Here is a 12,829-nt window from a genome sequence, read left to right as displayed (position 1 = left end):
CCACCAAAATATTTTTTAACAGAACTAAAAAAACAATTTTAAAATTCACACGGAACCAAAAAAGAGCCTGAATAGCCAAGGCAATCGTAAGCAAAAACCACAAAGTTGGAGGCATTACGTTACCTGACTTCAAACTATACAACAGGGCTACAGTAAACCAAGCAACATGGTACTGGTACAAAAACAAACTCATAGACCAATGCAACAGAATAGGGAGCCCAGAAATAATGACACACACCTAAAACCATCTGATCTTCAACAAAGGTGACAACAGGAATGGGGGAAGAACTTCCTATTTAATAAATGGTACTGGAACAACTAGCTACCACTATGTAGCAGATTGAAATTGGATCCTTTTATAACACCATATAAAAAAATCAACTCAAGGTAAATGAAAGACTTAAATGTTAATCTGAAAAATTATGTATATAAAAAAAGAAACCCTGGAAGGTAAGAAGTGCCATTCTAGACATAGAAACTGGCAAAGATAATGAAGATATCAAAAGTAATTGCAACGAAAGCAAAAATTGACAAATGGGACCTAATTAAACTAATGATCTTTTTCACAGCGAAGGAAAGGATCAACACAGTAAAGTGACAACCTACAGAATAATAGAAAATACTTGCAAACTATGCTTCTGACAAAGGTCTGCTATCCAGAATTCATTAGGAACTAAAACAAGTTTACAAGAAAAAAAAAAACCTCACTTAAAAGATAAAAACATTAAGAAGATGCTTGTCTTCAAAAGAAGACAAACATGTGGCTAACAAGCATATAAAAAAATGCTCATCACTAATCATTACAGAAATGCAAAAGAAAACCACAACAAGAAATCATCTCAAACCAGTGAGAATGGCCATTATCATAATTCAACCATTGTGAAAAGCAGTGTGGTGATTCCTCACTAAACTAAAAACAAAATTACCATTTGACCCAGTAACCTCACAATTGGGTATATACCTAAAAATATACAGATGATTCTATCACAAAGACACATGCACAATCACGTTCATTGCAGCACTATTCACAATAGCAAAGACATGGAATCAGCCTAAATGCCTATCACTGGTAGACTGGATAAACAAAATATGGTATGGTTATATGATGGCACATGCCTGTAATCCAGCACTTTGGGGGCCGAGCCAGGTGGATTGCCTGAGCTCAGGAGTTTGAGACCAGCATGGACAACATGGCAAAATCCCATCTATAAAAAAAAAAAAAAAAAAAAAAAAAAAAATACAAAAAGAAAAATTAGCTAGGCATGGTGGCACAAGCCTTTATTCTTAGCTACTTGGGAAGCTTAGGTAGAAGCGGATAGCTTCAGCCTGAGAAGTTGAGGTTTTAGTGAGCCAAGACCACACCACTGCACTACAGCCTGAGAAAAAGAGTGAGACCCTGTCTCCAAATATAACAAAACACAAAAAACTTAATAAAAACAAAATATGGGCCAGGTGCAGTGGCTCACACTTGTAATCCCAACACTTTGGGAGGCCAAGGCGACGGATCATCGGAAGTCAGGAGTTTGAGACCAGCCTGGCCTACATGGTAAAACCCCATCTATACTAAAAATACAAAAATTAGCTGGGTGTTGTGGCACACACCTGTAATCCTTGTTACTCGGGAGGCAGTGGCAGAAGAACTGCTTGAACCTGGGAGGTGGAGGTTGCAGTGAACTGAGATCATGCCACTGTACTCCAGCATGAGTGACATAGCGAGACTCCATCTCAAAACAAACAAACAAATAATGGTACATAAACATCATGAAATCATGAAATCCTGTGTGGCCATAAAACAAAACAAAAAAACAAAACAAAACAAAAAGATTATGTCCTTTGCAGCAACATGGAATGAAGCTGGAGATCACTATTCTTAGAAAACTGATGCAGAAACAGAAAACCAAATGCATGCTATTATTTATAAGTAAGAGCTAAATAACAAGAACAAATGAACACAGAGGAGAAAAAAAGACACTGAGGCCTAGTTGAGGATGGAGGGTGGCAGAACTAAAAGGGTCAGAAAAAGTACCTTTTTAGTGCTATGATTAGTACTGCAGTGACAAAATAATCTGCACACCAAACTTCCATGACACAATTTTAGCTGTACAACAAACCTGCATGTGTACCCCTGAACCAACCAAAAATAAAAGTTAAAAGAAAAAAAAGTCCCTGGGTTAGAGAGAGTGCAATGCAGGTGGACAGACTGGTCTGCGCAATAGATAGTGGCTCAGGTGGGGCTGTGCAGGGAGATAAGATTATGAACACGTGGTCGACAACCCTAGGCTGGTGGAGAAACAGGTCGCTACTGCAGATTCAGTGTCTGAAAACAGAGATATGCCAGGAGACTTGTAGATACTTTTGTAGGTTTTTGGCCAAAAAAACCACTAGGGTCAAAAATGCTGTGGTAAAATTCCTGAGGGTGGTGCCTTGTCCTGAGAGGGGTGTGGACACATCAATGTCTAGTGTTTGTGAGTGGGTGGAAATCCTCTGCTGGCAGCTTTCGCAAAAAGGGGTTTGTCATCAGATCTCTAAGTTTTCAGTCCTCTGTCACCCTGGGAGGAGATCTGAAATCAAAGAACAAGGGGCAGTGTGACAGCCTGTGTAGAGGAGAGCAGAGCCTCCCATTCCCAGACACCTAGAGTTTCATTCCAGGCCAGAAGTCTGTGCTATTTTTCTTCTGGCACCAAATCTGCAGAGTTTGATGAACACCAACAACTCTCCAACATCAACTCATTGTCTAACACTTGAATTCTGACACCACCCAGAGTCAGCATAGACCCTGATTCAGGGCTCAGTCCCACAACATTGTCCTCACTGCAGATGCCAGTCACAAACTCCATGGGCTCATCTATGCTTCTGACCTACTGTTTAAAAGTTGGGGACTCCCATAACCTTTTTGAAATTCAGTAACCCGATAGAGTTACTCACAGAACTCAGCAGAACACTGTAGTTATATTTACTGGTTTCAAATATAATATACAACTCCCAAAAAGCCAAATGGAAGTATAGAACCAAGAAAAGAGGTGGGAAAAGATGAAGCACATAGACAATAAACAGCTGTGATTAATAAAATTCTCTATCCTCTGTGTTCTCCAGGAACACTTTATGAAAAGACACACCCTTCCCATTATGACTTAGATGGTTCTCTCTTTACTTACCCAATACACAGCCAGGAAAACACTCGCATATTTTCTTCTTTTTCTCATTAAAAAAGCAGCTGAATTTGTCTTCAGTGGTCAACATAAAATACTTCTTAATCAAAATTTACTTAAGTTTATTTTCTTCCCACAGGCTCCCGAACTCTGAGCTATGCTCAGTCTGAGCCACCACACAACCTCATTTTATATCCCTCCTAAGAACACACTGACTTCAGGGTAAAACATTCTCTGATCTAAAACCTGATTATTTCAACCTTCATTTAAACATTCCCCTCACCTTTTTTCTAAACTTATTTTTTTATCCTTAGGAAAAAAAGCCCTTTTCTGCCTAATCTTTGCAATCCTTAAAGATCTTATAGTTGGTACTTCCTCCTGTTGCAATACTCCTTTGGAATTCAATTTTTTTTTTTTTAACATACATGTAACTGGTTTAAAACCTCTCAAAACTGCCTCAAAACAGTAAAAATTTTATCTTCAGTAAGACATTCCCCAACCCTTTCTATCTTAACCTTAACTGCATCTGCCTGTGGGGCCCCAGCTTTGCAGGGCTCTGTAGCTTCTCTCACTATGGAGGCTTCTTCCACCGCTGGGGTGAGCAGGCTGGGACATCTGCAGGAAAGGCTTTCCAGAAGGAACTAACTGGGTCTTTAATAACCTCCTTTTGCTGGCTCAAAATTAACCTCAGTTTGCAGTCATTGGGCTCAAGCTTTAATTACCATGTCAGAGTCATTCACTTAGTTTTTGAAACTAAGTGTTTGAAAAAATCCAGCAAAATGATCCAAAAACATATAAGAAAATGTTAAGGTGCTAGTATTTTGTACCTCAGTAAGAGAAAGAAAGGTATTTATTTCTTTTGGACAATAAAGTATTATTTTACTTTTTGTATTAAAAATCATGTGGTAAACAATTAGTTATATGGGAACACTTCTAGGAGGTACCAAGTTTCATCACATAAAATTTAGCATTAAACTCAGAAATCGAAATAACAGGATATAGAACAAAGATATTTACTTTAGCAAATTCACCCTGCAAAAAAAGAAACTGATGTTTTCACAAATCTATGTAACTCCCCAATTATCTACCACATTTGCTTGTGGAAATATATTAATTCTCTACAGCCGAAATGGAAGAACAATTTTTCTTCTTTTTTTTTCTCAGTAGCTAACATTCTAAAAGCTAGATGGAATTCTGTTTGAAATCATTCAGCCATAAAAAACACACCAGAAGGCTGGGCACAGTGGCTTACACCTGTAATCCCAGCACTTTGGGGGGCCAAGGCAGGCGGATCATGAGGTCAGGAGATCGAAAGCACCCTGGCTAACAAGGTGAAACCCCGTCTCTGCTAAAAATACAAAAAAATTAGCTGGGCTTGGTGGTGGGCACATGTAGTCCCAGCAACTCGGGAGAGTGAAGCAGGACAATGGCATGAACCTGGGAGGCAGAGTTTGCAGTGAGCTGAGATCCCACCACTGCACTCCAGCCTGGGTGACAGAGTGAGACTCTGTCTCAACAAAAAACAAAACAAAACAAAACAAACCTGAGAAAACTTCTAAATTCACTCCGAGAAAAAGGTGAATGAGAATTTTCAACAAATATATAATTAGGTATTATTTTCTGAAACTCACCTTTTTTATGCCCTTTGTAAATATTTTCTTACCTTTCAAGCCCTACTAATAAAATGCAATTTACAGTTAAAAAACTGAGGTCAGCCGGGCACAGTGGCTCACACCTGCAATCCCAGCACTTTGGGAGGCCAAGGTGGGCAGATTACTTGAGGTCAGAATTTTGAGCTCAAACAGCCTGGCCAACATGGCAAACCCCCATCTCTACTAAAAATACAAAAAGTAGCACTGCAGAGATTGCACCACTGCACTACAGCCTGGGCGACAGAGGAAAACACTGTCCAAAAAAAAAAAAAAAAAAAAAAAACACACACACACACACACACACACACAAAAACCTGGTCAAAATAAGTGAAGAAATCACTTAATCATTTCAAGGTACAGATATGTCTGACTCGTGTGTCAAGTCAGGCCATCCAATTACTTTAGAGATTCTCCCACCCCATCCTGTTCACTTAAGTGCTCAATAATCATTCTCTCAGGAGACTCTGAACAAACTCTGCCCCAGTGAGTGCCCCAGGTATATTTCACTTTGCAAGTTCTTGCACCATCTCACTGGGATCAGTTTTTTTTCTTTGTCTTTGGAGTGCTATTTTATTTCACAAACTTTTTACCATTTTTCTATCACTATTTTTCTGTCCCCTAAGAGAATCCAGGGGCAAAAATTATTTTGGTTTCCCCTTCACTACCAGCATCTGATTGTCTGAACAGCAACGCGTCTCCAAGAAATGGAAGCTGGGTTGGGTAAAGACAATATTAGTATCTCAAGGGGGTAGCTTTCCAAAAAAACAGCGCACCAGAAGATGCCTCTCAGTCAAAGGGCATTCACCTGCTCTCTTGAGAGGCTCCACTCCATACCTCAGGTTGTCTTAGGGGAGAAAATGACCCAGGAACTGATATTCACTAGACACTCTCGCAGACATAGCCATGGCGGGTATCCTGGTTTTTCCCCAGACAGTACTGAATCTCAGGTCCAAGAAAAAAATTGAAGGGTAGCTGAGGACACATCTCCCTATAAAGTTTCCAAAGAGAAACCTTGACCCCCAAAACATTCTGATATCTGTGTCTAGGGAAAACAGAAGAAAAAATATTTACAAACAGAAAACAATTTTTTTTTAATGTGCCATCAAATGCTTTGTCAAAAAAATGATTAAAACAGGTATCAAAATATACACTAAAGGACAAATAGTTGATAATATGAATAAGGGAGGGCAAACTGGCATTTGGGAATGTCAGAAGGAAGAGGAAATTAAGTATTTTACTGCAAGCCAGAGTCAGGTTGGAGAAATAGGGGATGGGGGATAGACTTGAGGCCCTACTTGGGACACATGTGAAAAATGCAAGGAAACAGCAGTTCCTTGTGGGGTGTGCAAATAATTAAGTGGCTGGCAGTTAGACTGAAGAGGCTCTAGTTCCTAAATTCTACTTTTAAAAAACCTAATCCGGCCAGGCGCGGTGGCTTACACCTGTAATCCCAGCACTTTGGGAGGCCGAGGCGGGTGAAACACGAGGTCAGGAGATCGAGACCATCCTGGCTAACACAGTGAAACCCTGTCTCTATTAAAAATAGAAAAATTAGCCGGGCGTGATGCCGGGTGCCTGTAGTCCCAGCTACTCAGGAGGCTGAGTCTGGAGACTGGCGTGAACCCGGGAGGCGTAGCTTGCAGTGAGCCGAGATCGCGCCGTTGCACTCCAGCCTGGGCCACAGAGCCAGATTCCTTCTCAAAAAAAAAAAAAAAAAAAAAAGTTAAGGAGGCGTGGTGGCGCATGCCTGTAATCCCAGCTACTTGGAAGGCTAAATCAGGAGAACCACGGGAACCTGGTAGGCGGAGATTGCAGTGAGCCCAGACGGTGCCACTGCGCTCCAGCCTGGGCGACAGAGTGAGACTTTGTCTCAAAAAAACAAACTAATTCAAATGCACTTTTTGTAAATTACGATATTGGGGAAAAAAATTCAGGCTTAAGTAACTATAAACTGCCAATTAATCTCTGACTACATAATCAAGAAATTTCCATCTTGATAGTACAAACTAAGAAACTACCTAACTGTACCTAACCAATTACTGAATTTGGTTTTCTTCATTATGCGCCTTATAAAACTCTTCCGTCAAATCCCTTCAATAGACCATAAACTACAACCCACAGCTGGGTGCTCTACAATTTTGGAATCACTCTTTGGATAAATTTTTTATATTTGTGCGCTGACTTCCGTAAATTTTTAATAAGAGGAAACAGGAGCTGGGAACCTCACGGACCAAAGCTCTTTCCATTCATGAACCCACACGCGGAGTCAGGATTCTCCTCTGACGACCCTCCCATGGTCCCTGCACATATGGGAGAGACTCCGCGCTGCGGGTGCAGAGCTGCCCCAAGAGGTCTCCAGGCCAGGGCACAGTTATAGCGCAGGTTAGAGACAGGACGCCCGGGGGCCGGGTGTCAGCGCAGCCGCCATCTTATGGCTGAAGCGGACTGAGGTGGAGCTAGGCAAGGAGAACTTCGGGCACAGATTGTGGAGCTGACTGCGGGGAGGCCTGAGTCCCGCCACAGCCGGTTCCAACCAGCCCCGGCCACTCTCTCCGGATGTGGGACCCGGCACACTCACCATGTCTAGGCTTCCAGGGGGTCCTGGCGACTTAGCTGTGGATCTCCCAATACCTGCGGGTCACAGGACCACAGAAGCTGGGCCTCTAGGAGGAGAGGACACACAGGAGCAAGCACCCCACCTTGACCTCCGGCTGCGGCGAGAGCCAAAGGTCCGACCACATCCCGGAAGTCGCCCTGTCCGCTCCAGCTGCATGCCTGATTGGACGGTCTCAGCCCAGCGTCCCTGATTGGATGATGTTTAAGGCCCCGCCCCTTCGGGCCCTGAGTGACAGAAGATGTTATCAGATGCTTCTGATAACAAAAGGCTGCAGCCTTTCCAGGCAGGGCTTCCTCCCTGAGCTGAGCCGGGCCCACCCCAGAGCATGGGAAAATTCTTTCTCTTCTTTACTCTCTTTTTAAATGTATTCAAAATGTGAACAAATATAGTTTACTGCCATGTTAATAATACATAAAATTTTTGTTCAACAGTAAACCAATTTTTACTTTAGTAATAGTGTATTATCAATACTGAAGACCGGGCGTGATGGCTTACTCCTTTAATGGCATCAGTTTGGGTGGCCGAGGCGGGTAGATCACCTGAGGTCAGAAGTTCAAGACCAGCCTGGTCGATGTAGTGAAACCCCTTCTCCACTAAAAATACAAAAATTAGTCAGCTGTGGTGATGGGCGCCTGTAATCCCAGCTAATCAGGAGTCTGAGGCAGGAGAATCATTTGAACCCAGGAGGTGGAGGTTGTAGTGAGCTGAGATCGAGCCATTGCCCTCCAGCCTGGGCAACAAGAGTGAAACGCCATCTCAAAAAATAAAACAAAAAAAAAAACTAAACCTAATTTTAGTAAAATCTTATAAATAAATCCATCAAATTTGTCATTTTTGAACACTCTAATTTTCACATAAATTTTATACTCTCTTTTTTGTTTGTTTGTTTGTTTGTTTGTGACAGTCTCCCTCTGCCGCCCAGGCTGGAGTGCAGTGGCGCGATCTCAGCTCAGCGAAAGCTCCACCTCCCGGGTGCAAGTAATTCTCCTGCCCCAGCCTCCCCAGAAGCTGGGATTACAGGTGCTTGCCACCACGCCTGGCTAATTTTTGTTTTTTTAGTAGAGACAGGGTTTCACCATGTTGAGGCCAGGCTGGTCTCAAACTCCTGACCTCAGGCAATCCGCCCACCTCAGCCTCCCAAAGTGCTGGGATTACAGGCATGAGCCATGGCGCCTGGCCTTATAATCTCTTATAATTTTTTAACTTTTTCTATTTTATTTTATTAGACTTTTTTTTTTAACTTGAAACAATCTTTATTTTTATCTTTTTTTGTTTTTAGACAAATGTTGCTCTGCCAGCCAGGACAGAATGCAATGGCATGATCTCAGCTCACTGCAACCTCCGCCTTCCTGGGTTCGAGCGATTCTTCCGCCTCAGCCTCCCGAGTAGCTGGGATCACAAGCGCCCACCACCACCACGCCCAGCTAATTTAGCATGATGGCCTGAACCTGTAGTACCAGTTATTCAGGGACTGAAGTAGGAGGACTGCCTGAGCCCAGGAGGTTGTGGCTGCAGTGAGCCCTGATCAAGCCACTGCTCTCCATTCTGGGTGACAGAGTGAGACCATTTCTGGAAAAAAAAAGCCAAAGCATATAAACTTCAACTTATGGGGTTTTGGGGGTTTTATTTTTGTCTTAAATTGTTATATTTCAGTAGTTTTGGGGTACAGGTAGTATTTGGTTACATGGATAAGTTCTTTTGTGGTGATTTCTGAGATTTAGGTGCACCAATCGCCCAAGCAGTGTGCACTGTATCCAATATGTAGTCTCTCATCCCTCACTCCCTCTCCCACCCTTCCCGCTGTGTGCCCAGAGTCCATTATATAATTCTTTTTAATTTTTAATTTTTTAATTTTTTTTTTTTTTTTGAGACGAAGTTTCGCTCTTGCTGCCCAGGCTAGAGTACAATGGCGCGATCTTGGCTCACCGCAACCTCCGCCTCCCAGGTTCTAGCGATTCTCCTGCCTCAGTCTTCCCGAGTAGCTGGGATTACAGGCATGCGCCACCATGCCCGGCTAATTTTGTATTTTTAGTAGAGACAGGGTTTTTCCATGTTGGTCAGGCTGGTCTTGAACTCCCGACCTCAGGTGATCGCCTGCCTCGGCCTCCCAGAGTGCTGGGATTACAAGCGTGAGCCACCGCGCCTGGCCCCATTATATAATTTTTATGCCTTTGCATCTTCATAGCTTAGCTCCCACTCATAAGTGAGGACACACAACATTTGGGGTTTTATCCCTTCTTTTCTTTTCTTTTCTTCTTCTTCTTTTTTTTTTTCCGAGAGGGAGTTTGCTGTGATTACAGGCATGAGCCACCCGTGCCTGGTCCATTTTTTGATGTTTTAATTATGGTCTTTTCTGTTTGTATGTTTGTTTCTTTGTTTTTGAGATGGAGTCTCGGTCTCTGGCCCAGACTGGAGTGCAGTGGTGCGATCTCGGCTCACTGCAACCTCTGCCTCCTGGGTTTAAGCGATTCTCCAGCCTCAGCGTCCGGAGCAGCAGGGATTACAGACATAAGCCATCGCACCCTGCTAATTTTTGTGTTTTTAGTAGAGGCGGGGTTTTACCATGTTGGCCAGGCTCCTCTGGAACTCCTGACCTCAGGTGATCCACCAGTCTTGGTCTCCCAAAGTGCTGGGATTACAGGCATCAGCCACCATGACCAGCCAATTATGATCATTCTTGCAAGAGTAAGGTGGTATCACATTGTGGTTTTGATTTGCATTTCCCTGATCATTAATCATCAGTGATGTTCAGTATTTTTTGTTGTTGTTGGCCATTTGTATATTTTCTTTTGAGAATTGTTTAAGTCACATCTGTCTTTGTTTTTGTTGCATTTGCTTTGGGGTTCTTGGTCATGCACTCTTTGCCCAAGTCAATGTCTAGAAGAGTTTTTCCAAGGCTTTAGAATTCGGGTAGTTTCAGGTCTTAGATTAAAGTATTTGATCCATCTTGAGTTAATTTTTTTATAAGGTGAGAGATGAAGATCCATTTTTTTTTTTTTTTTTTTTTTTTTGAGACGGAGTCTCGCTGTGTCACCCAGGCTGGAGTGCAGTGGCGTGATCTCAGCTCTGCCCCCCAGGTTCGAGCAATTCTCTGCCTCAGCCTCCCGAGTAGCTGGGATTACAGGCACCCGCCACCATACCCAGCTAAATTTTTTTTGTATTTTTAGTAGAGATGGGGTTTCACCATCTTGGCCAGGCTGGTCTTGAACTCCTGACCTCGTGATCCACCCACTTCAACCTCCCTAAAGGCTGGGATAACAGGTATGACCGTCTGTGCCCAGCCGAAGACCCAGTTTTATTCTTCAATATGTGGCTTCCCAAGTATGCCAGCACCATTTATTGAATAGGGTGTTATTTCCCCACTTTATATCTTTGTTTACTTTGTCAAAGATCAGTTGGCTGTAAGTATTTGGGTTTATTTCTGGTTTCGCTATTCTGTTTCATTGGTCTAAATGTCTATTTTTATACCCATACAATGCTGTTTTGGTAACTATACCCTTGTAGTATAGTTCGAAGTCAGATAATGTGATGCCTTCAGATTTTTTGTGTGTGTGTTTTTGGTTTTGTTGGTTTTTTTTTTTTTTTTTTTTTCTTGCTTTAACTATGGAGGCTCTCTTTTTATTTTATATAAATTTTAGGATTTTTTTTTAGTTCTGTGAAGAATAATAATGCTATTTTGATGGAAATTACATTAAATTTGCAGATTGCTTTTGGTTGGTTTATCATTGTTGCAATAGGATTGCTACCCATCCATAAGCATGAAATATGTTTCCATTTGTTTCCATTGTCTGTGATTTCTTTTAGCAACATTTTGTAATTTTTCTTGTAGAGATCTTTCACCACCTTGGTTAGACATATTCCTAATTATTATTTTTTTTGCAGCTATTTTTAAATGAGTTGAGTTCTTAATTTAAGTCCTAGTTTGGTCACTGTTAGTGTACACCAGTGCCACTAATCTGTGCACATTGATTTTGTATCCTGAAATTTTACTGAATTTATGTATCAGATCAAAAAGCTTTTTTTTCTTTTCTTTTCTTTTTTTTTTTTTCTTTTTGAGACAAGGTCTTACTCTGTCGCCCAGGCTGGAGTGCAGTAGCATGATCTCAGCTCACTGCAACCTCTGCCTCCTGGGTTCAAGTGATTCTCCTGTCTCAGCCTCCCTAGTAGCTGGGATTACACCCACTTGCCACCGCGCCTGGCTAATTTTTGTATTATTGGTAGAGACGGGGTTTTACCACGTTGGCCAGGCTGGTCTTGGACTCCTGACCTCAGGTGATCCACCTGCCTCCACCTCCCCAATTGCTGGGATTACAGGCTTGAGTCGCTGCACCCAGCCCTAAAAGCTTTTTAGATGAGTGTTTAGGGTTTCCCAGCTATACAATTATATCATTGATAAGCAGTGACAGTTTGACTTCCTTTTTACCAATTTAGATGCTGTTTATTTTTTGCTTTACTCTGATTGCTCTGGCTAAGACTTCCATTACTATGTTGAATAGAAGTGGTGAGAGTGGGCATTATTGTCTTGTGTTCTCAGAAAAAATCCTTCCAACTTTTTCCCGTTCAGTGTAATGTTGGCTGTTTATCATAGATAGTTTTTTTTTTTTTTTTTTTTTTTTTTTCCATGCAGAGTCTTGCTCTGTTGCCCAGGCTGGAGTGCAACGGCACAATCTCCGCTCACTGCAATTTCCACCTCTGGGACTCAGCCTCCCCAGTAGCTGGGACCACAGGCACCCGCCATCATTCCTGGCTAATTTTTGTATTTTTGTACAGATGAGGTTTCACCATGTTGGCCAGGCTGATCTCAAACTCCTGACCTCAGGTGATCCGCCCACCTCTGCCTCTCAAAGTATTGGAATTACAGGCGTGAGCCACCACACCTGGCCTGTCATAGATGGCTTTTATGACCTTACAATATGTTCCCTCTATCCCAATTTTGCTGAGGATTTTAATCATAAAGGGATGCTGGATTTCGCCAAATGATTTTTCTGTGTATTTTGAGATAATCATATAATTTTTGGTTTTAATTCTGTTTATTTGGTGGATAACATGTATTGACTTACCTATGTTAAATCATCTCTGCATCCCTAGCAGACTGACTTCAAGTGATCCACCCGCCTCATCCTACCAAAGGGCTGGGATTACACGCATGAGCCACTGCACCCAGCGGCAATTTTTTATTACTAGTTTAATCTTGCTACTTGTTATTGGTCTGTTCAGAGTTTTTATTTCTTCCTGGTTTAATTTAGGAGGGTTGTATATTTCCAGGAATTTATGGAATTCCTCTAGATTTTCTAGTTTGAGCATGTAAAGGTATTCATAGTAGCTTTGAATGATCTTTTCTTTCTTTCTTTTTATTTTTTTTTTGAGATGGAGTCTCGCTCTGTCGCCCAGGCTGGAGTGCAGTGACCGGA

The 12,829-nt window shown here is 42.1% G+C and overlaps 1 protein-coding gene across 1 annotated transcript in view; it reads right to left on the bottom strand.

The window, feature by feature from the left end:
- LOC106996579 (uncharacterized) overlaps nucleotides 1-7,538 on the bottom strand; it is a 47,236-nt gene extending 39,698 nt beyond the window's left edge. The window contains exon 1 of the mRNA XM_077978649.1: nucleotides 7,380-7,538. Within this exon, the coding sequence (XP_077834775.1) occupies nucleotides 7,380-7,382 (3 nt within the window). The 5' untranslated portion in view covers nucleotides 7,383-7,538. The remainder of the gene's footprint in view (nucleotides 1-7,379) is intronic.
- Between the last annotated feature and the right edge of the window lie 5,291 nt (nucleotides 7,539-12,829).

This window comes from Macaca mulatta, chromosome 19 (genome assembly GCF_049350105.2).
Source record: "Macaca mulatta isolate MMU2019108-1 chromosome 19, T2T-MMU8v2.0, whole genome shotgun sequence".
Taxonomy (NCBI): domain Eukaryota; kingdom Metazoa; phylum Chordata; class Mammalia; order Primates; family Cercopithecidae; genus Macaca; species Macaca mulatta.
The sequence above is the reverse complement of the archived record's forward strand: the minus strand, read 5'-3'. Positions and strand labels throughout refer to the sequence as shown.